The sequence below is a fragment of the Glycine soja genome, chromosome 18 (assembly GCF_004193775.1).
Source record: "Glycine soja cultivar W05 chromosome 18, ASM419377v2, whole genome shotgun sequence".
Classification (NCBI taxonomy): Eukaryota; Viridiplantae; Streptophyta; class Magnoliopsida; order Fabales; family Fabaceae; genus Glycine; species Glycine soja.
In genome coordinates this window covers 5,276,120-5,291,922 of record NC_041019.1, presented here as the reverse complement: position 1 = coordinate 5,291,922, position 15,803 = coordinate 5,276,120, and the positions used below count along the sequence as shown (strand labels likewise).

At 33.5% G+C, this 15,803-nt stretch overlaps 1 protein-coding gene across 3 annotated transcripts; it reads left to right on the top strand.

Annotated features, from left to right (window-relative positions):
- The first annotated feature begins 682 nt into the window (after window positions 1-682).
- LOC114396314 (rab3 GTPase-activating protein catalytic subunit-like) lies at window positions 683-14,533 on the top strand. Of its 3 annotated transcripts, none has more exons than XM_028358222.1 (22): window positions 683-874; window positions 987-1,030; window positions 1,166-1,229; window positions 1,386-1,500; window positions 1,604-1,671; window positions 1,768-1,865; window positions 2,125-2,296; window positions 3,046-3,259; window positions 4,255-4,366; window positions 4,848-4,957; window positions 5,071-5,163; window positions 7,060-7,188; window positions 7,348-7,481; window positions 8,718-8,807; window positions 8,929-9,002; window positions 10,166-10,295; window positions 10,396-10,467; window positions 11,573-11,612; window positions 12,261-12,547; window positions 13,417-13,594; window positions 13,665-13,876; window positions 13,980-14,276. In XM_028358222.1, exons 1-22 carry the CDS (start codon window positions 743-745, stop codon window positions 14,274-14,276), a joined length of 2,865 nt encoding a protein of 954 aa, XP_028214023.1. In that variant the 5' UTR covers window positions 683-742. The 3 variants fall into 3 exon arrangements, with proteins under 3 accessions (XP_028214023.1, XP_028214020.1, XP_028214022.1); XM_028358219.1 differs by having other exon boundaries at window positions 684-874; window positions 1,595-1,671; window positions 13,980-14,533; XM_028358221.1 differs by having other exon boundaries at window positions 684-874; window positions 1,595-1,671; window positions 5,074-5,163.
- Window positions 14,534-15,803: the final 1,270 nt, after the last annotated feature.

Genomic DNA, 15,803 nt, shown 5'->3' with positions numbered 1-15,803 from the left:
GAGCCTAGTTTTATATTCAGTATTCTAACTAATATTTTATTTTTAATTAGTTTTATGAAATTAAGAAAACATAGCGACACATAATATAGTGAATTGGTTAAAACTAAAAAATAAATTTAAATAAAAAAAGATAAGTGTTCTTAATATACATATCTTTTTAATACTGAATAAGGGACTAAATTAGGTTTAAAATTGGATTAAATTGGACCCGTTTTTAAAAAGATTAAGCTATAATTTGAATTTTTTAAAAATAAAATGATAATAATTTATTTAGTTCCTAAATTATGCTGAATCCTTATATTTTTAAATGATAAATTTTTAGTTTCAATTGTATAAATATTATGACAACTTAATCCAATCATTTATTAGACATGTATGTGGTAGAGTAAGTGTGTATGTATCTTCCAAAAATCATGTCAAATTAGTTTATTTACATAAAAGTTAGGATTTATCGACTCAAGAACACAAAAACAAAATGTGGATTATATAGTCATGACCATTAAGTGTCATAGTTTAAAGACCAAAACGTGGTTATATTTAATGATTAGATTAATTTATTTACACATTTATGAATTAAATTGGTTATTTCAAAAAATAAAAGGATGAAATTGAGTTTTATTGATAATTTAAGGGACAGAAAAGTAATTTGATTTTATTATTATTAAAAATCAAATAAGGGTTTGATTGATTAACGATGAGATCTCAGGGATGGTTGTGATGTTTTGATCTCATCGGAGAATGGATGGAATTGTTGGATTTTGGTAATGGTGATAGGCATTCCGTGAACCTTTTGGATTCGATGGCGTCCTCCAGCTCCCGCAAGAACATCCATGCTGATGCCACTGACGACGAACAAGAACAAGAAGAAGAAGAAGTAAGTGTATATTTTCACCGCACAAAATTACTGAATCTAAATTGATTTTGGTTCCTCAATTTGAATCGCATTTGAGACGGGCTGATTTGTTTCCGTGTTGATGGTTTCACAGCTCGAGCACTTTGATGATTTCACTCTCGCTTCTTCGTGGGAACGGTGTGTCTCTGCGTGTTCCTAACTATTAATTCACATTGTTGTGTGTGTGTGCGCGCTCTTCTGTGCGTAGATAGAAAGAAGATGCAATTGGTTTAATTTTAATTTACTTAATTGTTGTTTATCGCGTTTCTGTAGGTTTATTTCTGAAATAGAGGCAGTTTTACGGGTTTGGATGTCTGATGGGCCAAACAATTTATTGGTAAGCATTGGAAATCATAGAGTTTAGCATAGTTGGAATGCTGCTGGTGTCAAATGAATCTTACTATACAAGTGTACATGCTTGTTTGTGATATGATACGATAAGCTATACAAGATGTTCAATTTGTCAAATGAACATCTTTTTTTCTTTCCCTAGGAAAAAGGTGCAGTTCTCTTGGAGGATGCCGGTAATTTGTACAAGGTGAAATCTGAAATGAAGTATGCCATGAAAAGTTACTGCATGGAGTTCTATTTCAAGACTGACCCTGATGGTATTTTTTTCTAGGGGGTGGGGTTGGGTAGAAATGTTTAGTAGGTTGAGGTTTAGGCTCAGGGAATTGTTGTTTAATCTATTTCTGTATCTAGTTGATGCAGGAAAACTTGCGGACTGGAATTTTGATTTGCATGATCTGCAGTTATGTTTTGGTGTAAAGGAGTTTTTGGTATGGTTTAATATCTTGTCTTGCCTTGCACTGGAATTTGAATTTTAATGGTTTCACTTAGGATAAGGAACCACTATTTGTCATGTATATCACTAGGTGATTGCTCCTCAGAGTGCAAGTGGTGTGGTTCTTGATGCGCCAGAGTCTAGCAAGCTCTTGAGTGCTATTGCAATTGCTTTGTCTAATTGTTCAAGGTAACTATTGTTCATTGCTTTTTAACACTTAGTGAGTTGTGAAACTTTAGAATAACTTATGTGCATTGGCATACTAGATGCAGCTTGTTTTACATTAATATTTGAATTTGTCTTGTCTCTTGTTTTTTAGTAGAGGAGTTACTGTGTTATGGGATTCAAATTCACGGTTTACAGGGTTTAAATAAAGAAATTGTTGAAATATCCAGTTTAGTTTAGGTAACTAAAGTGGATGTGCTTTCTCATAACATTGGCTTCATAGTTTATGGCCAGCATTTGTTCCAGTTCATGATCCATCTCGGAAAGCTTATATTGGAATTCAGAGCATGGGTACTGTATTTACTAGAAGGTTCGAAGCAGATCGAATTGGTAGTCAGGTTCCAGTAAAACTTATGCATTTGGAGGGGCTGTATGAGTTATTTGTATCTAAGTTTGTGAGTTCCTCTCCCAGGTTATTCAATTTAATATCTATTTATTTTGTGATGTTGGAATACATCCATTTTTAATTTGGTATTCCCTTGCTTTGTGCTTTTATATTTTGTTCTCTTCTTTGAAACTGAAGCAGATGCATTTAGTGCTCTGGTTCAAGTGGTTTACCATATAGTGTAAACTCTTACCCTAGGGGGAGGGATATTGTGAGATGAAATAAGTAATTTCCAATTGGTTGCATGAATGAATGAATAATCATTCAGTAACAGGGATAATAAAATGGACACAACTTAGGTGGTGTCCCGTTGGTGCTTTTGGTGTGGTTCTTTAATCAAAATTGGAATTTCAGTTCGGTAACCTGTGCATTAAAGGTTGGTTTGGATTACCGAGATGGAACTAATTTTGATTGGAGAATGACACCAAAACTACTTATGGTATTGCACCTAAATTTTTTTCCAATGCAACAGTTTTCAATGTTAATGTTTTTTTAAATTAATGTTTGCATGAAAGAATTGGCAATATTTTGTGAGCTTTCTAAGAAAGTTACTTGTGTGATTTATTGTTTTTTTTTCTTTTACATATTTTGGCTTACTTTACCAACTATGTTGACTGGACACTTCGCATGCACAATAACCTTTTCCAGTACTTAATCTTATAGCCAGCAGTTGTATGTAAACTTTTGACTTCATGTCTGCAGTCTGCACTGCCCTTCTAACTTTTGCTTGTAATAATTAATTTCCATTTGATATTGAAGGCCTACTCCACATTGGATCTATCTGTTCATAATTTCAAAGTCCGATGTGCAATGAAGCTAACATTCAGAACGCTTCCCTACGATGATGACAATATAAAAGATGCCAAAATTAGCAAATCTGGAGAAAATCTTACTGGTGAAATGTCCATTGGGACACAATGGGATGATGATTGTTCTTGGAGTGAGTGGTATTCTGCAGAAGATCCTGTTAAAGGTAAATTCTGGGATGTAGGGACTTGTATGTTGAAATAGCTATAGCTTCTTCTTGATGGGATGCTTTCATTAGATAGAATGAGTTTTATGTTTTAAGATTCATACACATCTTAAATTTGTGCATAAACTGTATTCATGCTGGTATGTAGAATCCAAGTTGGGATGGATTATAATTTACAAATAATGGAAAATTGGGGATCATTTGCAAGCATGACCAAAGAATTTTAGATGCATAAAGTGCTTTTAGCTATTTTCAATAGAATAGCCATCTTTCAGTTCTCACATGCTTTTGCACTTGTAAACTAATTGTGATGAAATTTTCATCTTTGTCATTAATTAGCTTTTGTGATACAAATATTAAATATTAATGGGATAAGGGTAAGATACAATTATACAAACTATGTTGAGGTCATTATTGTATTTTGTACTGAAAGTTCATATTGTAATACATTACCTCCCTCTACTTGGTTAATCATGAAACTATTAAGTGAGTATTAAATTTAATGGTTAGTTGGTCACGTGTTAAGTGATCTTTTCTTTTGTTTCTTCTGTTTTTTTCCCTTAAAAACACAGAGATATGCCTAAGTTCATATAACCGATAACATGTTTTTCTAACTCACTTTTCTTCATCCTATTTGCATGATTTTTTTCATCTATTTTTCTTGCCCATATGAATTTTTTCCTCACTCATTTACATATTTTTTTCCTATCCATTTTTTCGTTCATTGAATAATTTCACTGTCTAAATTTTTTGGTCGATTTGCATGGTTTTACTTGTCTATTTTTCCCGCATAGTTGAATAGTTTTTTCCTACTCATTTTTCTGTCCATTTGCATTTGTCCCTTAGATAAGTTTGTTTGGTGACTAAGGATATTTTTGGTCCTTTTAGCCTAGATTCTTTTTTTTATTAATTAAAGCTTTCCAAGCTTCATTATTTTATGAAGCTCTCATACACCTATGCCAGTTCCGTTTCATTTATGCTTAGGCTGCATGCAGGTTTTGAACTGATTGCAATATGGTCAGAGAAGATGGTTGAAAGTTCTATGGAAATGGCTGAACTTGAAAATGCTTCACCTCATGAAGCTGAGAAGTGGTTGACCTCTCTAAGGTTTACTCCAAATTTTAAGTTGTTTATCTGTATAACAGAAACCAAAATTCTCATGAATAGTTGTTGCTTATGTTATTAATGAATACTTGCTGCTCAAAGTGTATAATAAATAATATTCAGGTTCAATATATGGTTTGGTTCAAATCAACGGTTAATTTACAACTGCCCAGGAATTTCATTTTATTCAGTACCAAACTATGTTTATAACACTTAGAATGTTTTGGTAGGTTATACTTCAATGCAATCATCATCCTTTACTTTCCACTTTTAAAGCATTCCCTAACGGTCGTTGTATAATTACTTGGTTTAACGAAAAGCACCAAGATTTTTTTAGTGGTAGTGCCATAGTGGCAATAAATAGATTTAATTAGTTGTTTATTTTAGGTACAATTACTTCTAAAACTCATAATCAAAGTTTGACTTCTTATGCTTTAAATAATCTAAGAAATTCAATTTGCTGTGGTATTTTTTTTACATTTAGACTTGAAGGTTCCAGTGGGAATCGGGTTGGATTCACATCTGAGTTGCGTCTTCTGGTTGATGCATTACAAATGTCATTTGAGGCACAATTTATTGAAGATTTTGTTTCAGGTTCGCATTTTTTTCGGTGCATATAGTTCACTTATTCAGGCATACTTTACATTTAATTGTTAGCAGTGCATTTTGGTATACTGTTCAATATTTTCCCTTCTTCTGGCTTGTAGCAGTTGAAAATCCAGGTCCTGATAATTTAAAATCAATGGTGATACCTCCACCAACAGTCAGAGACCGTGTGCTGAAAGAACTGTTTATTGAGGGTATGTAGCTTTTCCTCCATTATTTGCCTTCCATTTTGGGTGAATACTCAGGTTCTTACACTGTTGTTATTTTATTAATTGTTAAGATGTCCCACATTGGTTAAAAGTATAAACGGCCTACTTCATATAAGACTTGGTCAATCTTCTCTCTTGAGCTAGCTTTTGGGGTTGACATAGGCATATTCTATTTCTAATATGGTTTCAAAGCTTATCTTGTCATGATGTTGGATCTCTCTCAGATGTCTAATTTGGCAAACTTCTCAATACAATTGTCCTATCTTCGGCATGAAGGGGTATATTAAGATGTCCCACATTATTAGGAAAATGATCAGAATCGTATTGTTAATCGCATATTATCACAGGGACATGGAGCGGAGCAGCAACCCCTGCTCTTGAAGACCTCGCTGCGTCGCGCCTCGGTGTAGCAGCTGTTGCGCCATGAGTAGTGGCTGAAATTGTGGACAAAGGCAAATTTCTCGTCCGATTTTTTTAGTTGAAAGGCAAAAATACTCCTGAAACAGCGGTGTCATTTTAGGGTTTTTAAGGGGCAAAAATGTAGAATTTAATGTGGGTCTTTAATCTGACACCTCAAACCCACGATTTTCACACTCTTCGTGAATCACTTCCGCTCTTTTTCCCCAAGAGCACTAAACCTTTCTTGGTGAATCCCTTGCTTCCTTTTCCAATTTCTACAACAAATTCTTATCTCTCTGCCTCTTTTCAGCCAACCTTATCTGTTCTTCAATTTCTGGCGAGGTCTGCAATTTCTGGCATGTTCTATTTTTGCATCTCTTTCTTTTTTTTTCCCTGTTCAGGGGGTGTTTTTCCCTTTTTCTATTTTGATTTGCTGAGCCTCAATTTGAGTCCAATTTAGCCTTTTTTTTTAATGCAAAACATAACATATAATAAATAAACTAAAGAGTAATAATAAAAAAGTATAAGAGTACATATATTGTTATTATATAATACAAACTATATATATGTAAAAATCTAGAAAAACAATACACACATACACAAAATAAAATAATTCAGAATATACGGAAAAAAATCAGAATAACGGTCATCCCACAATTGCTATCCTGATATGGCTCTTTTGGGGGGAGGCCACTCCTGGCCACTATCCACTGTTGAGTGTTGACTACTATGATCAGAGTACTCCTTACTATAACTGCTCAATCCTCCCCCCTCCTAAGCTAGTTGTTGGGATTAAGTTAGGCTTAGTCCATTAGATTGTGCATCTACGTCCAATCTATGGTCAATCTGCTAAAAGCAAGCTACTGGTGCCTTGGGACACCAGGTGAACAAAGAAATGGCCTCCAATGTAGTGTTATCTATATTTTCCAATTTGAAAAAACTTATTCTTGGATGGTGAAAAATTGCTTGAAGATCACTATCAAATGATAGAATATTTGATAGTTGCGATCCATTGAATGCTTGATTATTTCTTTAAAGTAAAAGGATGCCAAAGTAATTTAAGTGGTGGGTAGAACAATGATGAACAGTAGAAACAAGTTCTTGAAAAGAAAATTTGCCCTTGTCTCATGCAAATGATTATAAATTGGGGAACATTTCCATCCATTTAAAGACTTTTTCTTTTTCTTTTTTATTTATCACTTCTAAAACTTAAGGTTTATTTTATACTCCCTCCGGTCTCAAATATAAGAAAAAGAAACTGATTCACCTTAATTAAGAAAGTTAGTTAACCACATTTAATTGCATCAATCTCAATTAAAAACTAATTTTTTTCTCTTATATTTGAAACCGGAGGGAGTACCTTACTTAATAATCAAATTTCAAGTATCCTTGGGATTCCTAGCACAGCATGTTGGTTAGTTGCTTGTTAAAATTTGATGTTGATACTTCACATTATTTTGCTATAATATGTAATGTCTGCAGGCATACAATTCTCAGATTTTGCCAACAGTGGACATAAGATTTCTCGAGCTATAAAAGGCGCACCTCTTGGATCTCTCTTTGCACAATTTTGTTTACATTCTCTTTGGTTTGGCAACTGCAATATACGTGGTATTTACCAAAAGTAATTATGGTTTGTTTATTGTATAACCATAGCCTAAAGTAAGAGAGTAGGAACAAATTGTTCACCTATGAGGAGTTGAATTTCTGAGATATCTCATTTGTACTGTATAATTTTCATTTTTATTACTCAATTTTGGTCTCTTTCAGCTATTGCTGTGCTATGGATAGAGTTTGTTCGCGAGGTTAGGTGGTGTTGGGAAGAGTCACAACTATTGCCCAGGATGCCAGCTAATGGATCAATTGACCTATCCACTTGTTTGATTAACCAGAAACTTCAGATGGTAAATTATTTTTATCTTTAAAGGATCTTTGCTGAAATCTACTCATTGTGTCTTGTTTTCTTTGTATATTTTATATGAAATTTTATGTTAAACATTTTTTGGTTTTCTAGTACATTCTTAGCTCACTTTTTATTGAAAATAAAAAATTCTTGTCTCAATATTTCTTTCAATTTGGAATGACTTTTCACTTACATTTGTTAGTGAATTGGTTACAGAAATACACTTGATAATTTGAAATGTACTTTGTTACATAACAGAAACAAAAATTCAAAATAAAAGGCAATAAAAACAAGCCACTGGTATTAATTATCACAAAAACACCACTGCCACTGCAGGGCAGTGAAAATATAACTCCAGGATCTCTCAAAGAGATTGACCTCTCAATTCCTATTCACAGGATATGAAAATAAGTGCCTCCTCTCTTATACGTCTGCCATTTTTCTTAAAATACACATTCCACAAAACTTGCCCACGTAATAATGATAACTACTCGTCTACCCCCAAAATATGGATCACCCTTTTCTCCTCCTCCTCTCACACAAGCTCAACCCTTAGTCCTATTTGGACCTGCCTGGCTGCCACTACATCAGAAGATCAATCTAGTTAAGGCCCAACAACTGCCTCTAATTCTTTGGGCTAAGATACTTCCTCTAACTTAATCGCACACCAGGCTTGTGGCTGAATAAGTTATTCTTTTGGGCAAAAGATACCACCCCTGGATAAGTTATTGTTTGGCTAATCTATGGTAGTTAATGTTGGACTTTAAGGGGGCAACAAGAGAAAAAAATGGAAGTAGCAGAAATAAGAATGTTAAGATGGATGTGTGGCCGCACAACGGCACAAGATAGGATAGGATACGAAATAATTGTGTACGAGGAGATATTGGTGTGGCACTGTTTGAGGAAAATATGATAAAAAAGCCGGTTAAGGTGGTTTAGACACATGCAAAGAAGCCCACTGGAATAGCCAGTGAGGAGAGCAGATTGCATGATTTTTAGCCCCGTGAAAAGGAGGATAGGGAGACTGAGAAGAACATTGGAGGAAGTTGGTGTTGTGCAATTCATGTAACTGATCTTACTTGGTGGGATAAAACTTTTGTTGTTGTTATTGTTGTACCCTTAGACAAGTTATTATAAGGAGAACTATAAATATTTCAGTGAGCTTGGGTGTTTTGGTCTTTATATGTTATAAAGTACATAGTGATAAAATTGATGCATTTTCTGCTCTGTTATTCAGCTTGCCATATGCATTGAGAGAAAGTGTCAGCTGAGTGAAGACTATCAAGATTGTATTGGAAGCTTGGATCAAATAGATTCCATGAGTGAGGTCACAAACCATTTTTTCCCTCGTGGTTTTTGTTGTTAAGTTGATTGTTGTATTACTTTAGTTATTTTTTTATAATTATGTTTTTCATTGTGAGTGTTAATTGGTCTTGATTGAATTGCAGGAAGAAAGTGTAGTTGGGGATGACTCTTTCAGTCTACAGACACCCAGTGAGGAATTTTCTGGGAAAGTTGACAGGTGAACTTAGCAAGTGAGAGCCTGCTCGGTTGTTATCATTTGTATCTATCTTCTTACTGCTTATATAACAACTCACTCTCTTATGGAAATTTCTTCCATTTTTATGTCACCACTTATGGTCTTGGTTAAATTAAATTCTTAAAGTTTCTATATGTGCATATCCATATTTATTTCTGGTTAAATAAGGGGGATCCTTTGTTCCTTTTCTTGTTTTCTTTTAGTGGTTGATTTCCTGAGTTGTATTTTAATAGGGGGATAGAGAGGGGTTTAGTTTCGATTTATTTGGTATTAAAATGTTCTCCGATCTAGTCAGATGATAGGGAAACATGGCTAGCTGTAAATAATGTAGATCCTTGTGCATTCTCTATTTTGCCAGCATAGCTATAATAGTTGAAAAATCAGCAACCTTGATGTGGTTCACTGTCCAAAAAGGAGGGAGGATCTCTTTGCCTTAAAAGAAGCCAGTGATTTTACAAATATCTTTATTTTCTCAAGTAGTATGTGTATGTTCTGTAATCCGTGCTTGTTTAGGACTCCAATTGGTGTAGGGTGACTGATAGTAGACAAACAACTCAGCAATTTCCTTTTATTTTGATTTTTGTCATGGTAACAAAACTAATTTACTAATTTAGTTAGTTCAAATTTAATTTTGTCTGCCTAATGTGATATTTGGGCTTTGGAATTGTTCACTACTCCAAGATTACTGGTTCCGCCTTGACCTGGGGGGATCAGCTGGTCTTCTATCCTTAGTTCTTGTACAGAGCTATCTCTTTGCTGGGCTCTTCTCTTCGTGTGTGCATGCATGCACCTGCATGTGTGTTTATACTGCCACTGCCCCACTGCAGGGTAGTGAAAATACAACTCCAGGACTGCTTTTTATTCTCTTCTCTCTGTGTGTGTGTATATTGCCACCACTGCAGGGTAGTGAAAATACAACTCCAGGACTATTTTTGATGCCATATAGCTTTTGCATAACATATATCTGCTATTAAAAATAGTAATGGATTTGTACAATTGTGCCTCAAGTCACAATTTTGTACTAAATATCCTTGAAAATGTTTCAAGTATTTTCTAGCACAAATGGTGTTTAGTTCTATGTTAATGCTGCATGTTTTCAACTACTAATAATTTACACTGCTCTGGAATAAAATTAATGTTAACAGAAAGCCTGAAGATGTGGACCTGTTCAATGAAAAAAAATCTTCAGACTTGACCAGGAGAGGTTCTGCTGGTATTGTTGATTCTATGATGCTTCTCAAGTCACATCAAAGCATGCATGCCCCATATACACAGGTTGTTCCTGCATCCAGGCACCATTTGGCATTGTCATTATGCAGTATTACTTCAATTTTTGAAGAAAATAACCCCTTTAATCTTGTTCGCTATGCTACAGGAAGCACCACTTATGACAGAAGACATGCATGAGGAGCGGCTAAAGGCTGTTGAAGCCTTTGGTGATTCATTTGTAAGCTCAAACTCATGCAATGCATACAACAATAACAATCATTGACTATAAAAGCTTAGGACCTTGGACTGCATTAAACTCGTTTACATTTCACATAGGGGTAAATGACTGAAAACTAGATACATAGAACAATTAATTGAGGTTAGATGTAAGGATTTGAATGGTGTTGTAGCAGTGTAGGTTCAGGAATATAGCCTGAGTTGTCAACCAACTTGAGCCAGTCTAGTGCCACAGGCACTGGTATATAGAGGTATGAATTATCTTGCCTGTGATGCAGTAGCCTCTCCAGTGATTAGTTTATTGCTTTATAGTCTTGAGTAGTCTATCTAACATGACCATGAGACGTGAGTAAATATCTTGTAATTGGTAAAGCTATAATTATAAGTTTACAGCATTTTTGCTAAAAAAATAGTATTGTTTTTCTTGAAGAAAGTTGATATCTTTCACTCCCTATCTTGACCCTGATATGACCTTTTGATCATGGATTATAATTGTCCCATATACTATGTGTGACGTGAGAAGTGGATAAATTCTTTAGTAAAAAGTTGAATCCTCTATTCCTCTTACAGGTGGTTGACAAAGTAAAGTGAAGAGACTAAGCTGTTGAATTTCTTATGCACAGTTATAAATACTATTATTTTATTTTTTTGTATTAGGTCCCTTTATTTCTCTTTAATATTAAGCTATCAATGCTATGAGTAGAGTCAGCCCTGAAGTTGATGACAGCACAAGGTTTTTAGGAAACAAAGACGGATGAATATAAATTACAGAAATAATATTGTAAAATATGATGACTGATTGGGATTATTTATGGGGGCTTTTCTTTTTCTTTTTCTTTTTCTTTTCAAAGGTGATTCAGAAAGATGCACCAACATAAATAAATAAATAAAAATTCAAAGACACTAAATATTCACTCCTTCCTTGAACTGTGTGAAGCTTAATTGTCATTTGATTAATTCATGTATATTTCTGCTTGCAAATCTAGAACTCAAAAAATAAAAATAAAAATGAAAATGACACAGTAGGATTGATACGTGTTCTATTTCATATATTGCATGTTACTTAGCAATGCCTTTTATATACTTATTTTTGTTTCTTTTTATAGGATTTCTCTGCTCAGCTGGAAAGGGATATCTTAACTTCAGGTAAAAACATTTTTTTTTGGTAATTGATTGATAATAACATATATGCTTTTGTAATAACACTGGATAGTTATTAATAATGTCTCAAGTTCCTTTTTGTTTTCTAGTAAAATATCATCAATTCTGATTTCTGAAGCAGTCACTTGTGATGTTAAAAAATAATTTAAATGTATAATCACACATTTACTAATCATATTCATAATGCTTTCTAATTGGTGTAACATTTGATATACCTGCACCATTAATATGATGGAATGATGTTTTCATCTATCTAATTTTCAATCATGAGTGTTATGTTTACCATACCCACCAAATTAGAAAAAATAGACTTTTGATAATTGTTTCTATTTTCAACGGTACATTGTATATTAATTTTTTTAAGATAAACTGATGAACTTGTTTTAAATAAAATTTTATCAGCATGGTGTGCATAATCAAACTTAAAATCCGAAGTGATTTTTTTTAAGGAGTTCTATAAAAGCTTGTTGAATGGTGTGATATTAAATTTGTTTTATGCTAGTTTCAGTTATTCATCCAAATGAAATTATATATATAATGAACCTTTTTTCCTTTTCACTTTGTAGTTAATTGTGCATGCAAAGTTTCTTCAATATATAAAGACTAACAGACCTATAATGGCTTTGTTACTAGATATGTCAGCATTTAAGGCAGCAAATCCAGGTGCTATCTTTGAAGATTTTATTCGGTGGCATTCACCTGGGGATTGGGAAGAGGATGATGGCCCTGAGGGAAGTAAATCATCATCATCCAGTTCTCATGACATTAAGAAGTCAAAAGATAGTTGGCCTCCACAAGGGCGGCTTTCTAAGAGAATGTCTGAGCATGGAAATCTATGGAGAAAGCTTTGGAATAGTGCACCTGCTCTTCCTGCTTCTGAACAGAAGCCTCTTCTTGATCCAAATAGGGAAGGAGAAAAAGTAAGTATTTTTCTAGAAGTTTAAATTTACTTTGCTTTTGCTATTGTTAAACTGATTGTTGGCCCCCAGGAAATTTATACTAGAATAACATTATTTTTGTTACTTGGTTTCTCATGTTGACTGGACGGCAGAACCATTAAAACATGGCAGCCATTTCTTCACTTTCCGTTGTAGATGGATCCAAGAGGTGGATCTTAATGATAAATAGGAGGTCATTCCCCAAGGATCTTATAGATTTTATCTTGATTTACAAAATTTCTTGTTTTTGTTAGTTGAAAGACTGCCCAAGGAGTAAGTCTTACAGGTTACAGCAGTATCTGTAAAGATACCATAGTTAAAGACGAAAAATGTATATACTGCATGCACTTTATCTGATTTAGTGGGGCATTGCAATCAAAGTTGATGAGTTTCATCCTTATTTATACAAGAGGATTTGCTTTGGAATGCAGGTCCCACTGGGTTAACTGGTGGCCGTTGTGCATAGATAAGTGATTAGAAGTGTATCAAGAAATGCAAAGCAAATGGGTGCTTTTATGAGAAAAGTGCTCACGTAGGCTATGCCTTGAAGGCCATGCATGAAAGTTTAAATTGAGGGCCATGCATGAAAAGTGCTCACGTAAGCAAATGGGTTATTTGGTGAATTGAGGGCCATGCATGAAAGACAGATGAAAGTTTAAATTATTATGGTTCACGTGTAGCATGTTCTTGTGATCAAATCCTCAAATTAGTATTTATCAAATGAAATTGCTACTGCATATTTGTGTAAAGAGGAAAAAGATTACTACATAGTACATACATGGATTGCTTGAGATATGCTGTTCTTTCTGTGTATCTCATCTGCTATGATTTTTATATTCTCAATTTTCCAGGTTCTTCATTATCTTGAAACTCTACAACCACATGAATTGCTTGAGCAAATGGTGTGTGCTGCCTTCAGAGCTGCAGCCGACACACTTTGTCAGACTAGTTTTGGAGAACTAAAACAGGTGGAGACTGAGATGCAACAACTTTATCTTACCATGGCATCTGCTTTGAGAGCTTTGCAAGGTAGCTATTCGTTAGTTTTTCTTTTCTGTGGAAAATAATGATGTTTAACCTATTTCCATTTTTGTTGCAGTTAATCACTTGTCTGGAGACAGTGAGACTATTGAAGACTTGAGACGACTAACTGTTGCTTTTGAACAAGTCGAGAAGTTATTGACTCTTGCAGCATCCCTCCATCGCAAGCTTATACAAGCACCGCGCCTCTCCAGAGAAATTTTCAACGATTACCACAATTTTTATATTCAAACAAAGGGAAAGGGTTTGACAGAGGACATTGATGAAAAGGTGAAATGCTTATATTATATGCCTTGGAATACCTTCTTGTTCTTGAGTCTTTTTTAGCATTGAACTCATGTATTTCTACTATCTTTCTTGCGTTCTTGCGTAGGAGTTTAACAAGAAACAAGAAGTAAGGGACCATGAGAGGGAGGTGTTGTCAAATATGTTTGTTCCTCCTACTGCTAACCAATCTTGGAGAAAGGTTTTGAGCATGGGAAATCTTCTCAATGGCCATGAACCAATCCTGAGGGAGATTATTTTTTCGCTGCGTGATAGAGTGAGTGGTAATCACTATGCAGCTCGTAGTGGTAGTATTTCTCAACAAGAAATTGAAACTTACAGAATGTACATATGTGGGACGTCTAACGACCTACGTGTAGCACTTTCAGTTGTCTCGTGTGATTAATTTTTTGGTGTTTATTTATTAAAATTATGATTTTTAGGAATCAGTCACATATTGCATCTGCTCCTATAATTAAATTGTTAGCTAAACCTCCTCCCAAAAAAGTGAATCCGGCCCTATATTGGAAAGAGGATGGTTGAATTCTAAGAAAGAGGGATCGAAATGTAATTGAAAATTTATTCACACTTTGTAGTGATTTTTGTACCTAAACTGGAAGTTTTTTTCTTTTACTAAAGATTGCATAGGTTTTTACCGTACCATTATTTGTGCAAAAGATGTTTTAGGGACATTAAAGATATTTAGTTTTTTTTTTTCCTTTTGTTGTTTTAAGAGAATTGGTTAAATGGATTTAGAACTGCTTTTGAATGAATTAACTGAAAAAATTGAAGCATCTCAAGTGTCAATTTTAATTATGGCTTTGGTTTAAATAGTTTTTACGTAGTATTTTTGTTTTTTGTGCTTGTAATTTTTTAAGTCTTTTGTAAATTATGTTTATTTTATTTTTCATTCTTATAGTGTTTTAGATAATATTTTTATTATTAAAAATATTATCTAAAATGTTATAAGGATAAAAAAATAAAAAAAAATATAATTTGTTGATGACTCACGAAATTAATTAATTTGTGATTAATAAATAAAATTTGAAGTCCTGAAACAATGAAACATTTTTATTTTTAAAAAAATCTTGATGTCATGCAAACGACGAAAAAGACGGCACAACAATGGACGAACATCAATAGACTGTGATTGAAATTGAATAACAATTGTGTCACATTATCAGTAAGAGTGGGATTGACATTCAATGTATCTGTATCTGTATCTGAGAAAGTGAGAAACGCATAAAATAAACGCACAAATAATGATTGGTTTAATTCGGATTACGTAATATTTTAGCTCACTCAACAATCTTTACAATTGCTTAGGGTGTTGTATTAAATAAGATATTTTTTTAGTTAACTTAAAAATTTTATTTGATTAAAATAAAAAAAAGTAATAAAATAACATTCTGAGACATTGATAATTAATTTTGATAGGTCACAATTAAGGTGAACTAGAACTACCTAGGCACCTTTCCAACACTATGTTCTTATTATCCTGCTCTTTGTGGAAGAGTAAAATATGACTAAATTTTAATTTAGTTTTCAAAATATTTTTAGTTTTAGTTTTAGTCCTCATACAGTAATTTTTTCTTTAAAAAAAGATATAAGTTTCGTAATTATCATAAGAACTATTTTTAAAATTTATGAAAACAAAAAATATTACAAAAAAAAACTAAATTACTTTTATATTGATTAAAAAGATATTTAACCATTTATAAAATATATTACTATCTTTTTTCTTTCCCTTTTTGTTGCTTTTGAAATGTATCTTGGAAGAAAAACTTTTGCACTTGGTTGGTGTTGAGTCAAGATTTTCTTTTAAAGTATCCAGCAAATTAGTTACACAAAAACGAGATTAATTAGCCATGGATATGGATATTATCATGTTTAGCCTAGATAGCTAGAATATTTCTGGCTTTTCCCTCATTAG

Excerpts from the sequence above, each read along its gene's own strand:
- LOC114396314 (XM_028358219.1), top strand. The coding sequence starts at position 743 with ATGGAATTGTTGGATTTTGGTAATGGTGATAGGCATTCCGTGAACCTT. Across the intron at positions 1,866-2,124 it reads GCTTTGTCTAATTGTTCAAG|TTTATGGCCAGCATTTGTTC; the intron begins GTAACTATTGTT and ends TTGGCTTCATAG. Across the intron at positions 4,367-4,847 it reads AAGTGGTTGACCTCTCTAAG|ACTTGAAGGTTCCAGTGGGA; the intron begins GTTTACTCCAAA and ends TTTTACATTTAG.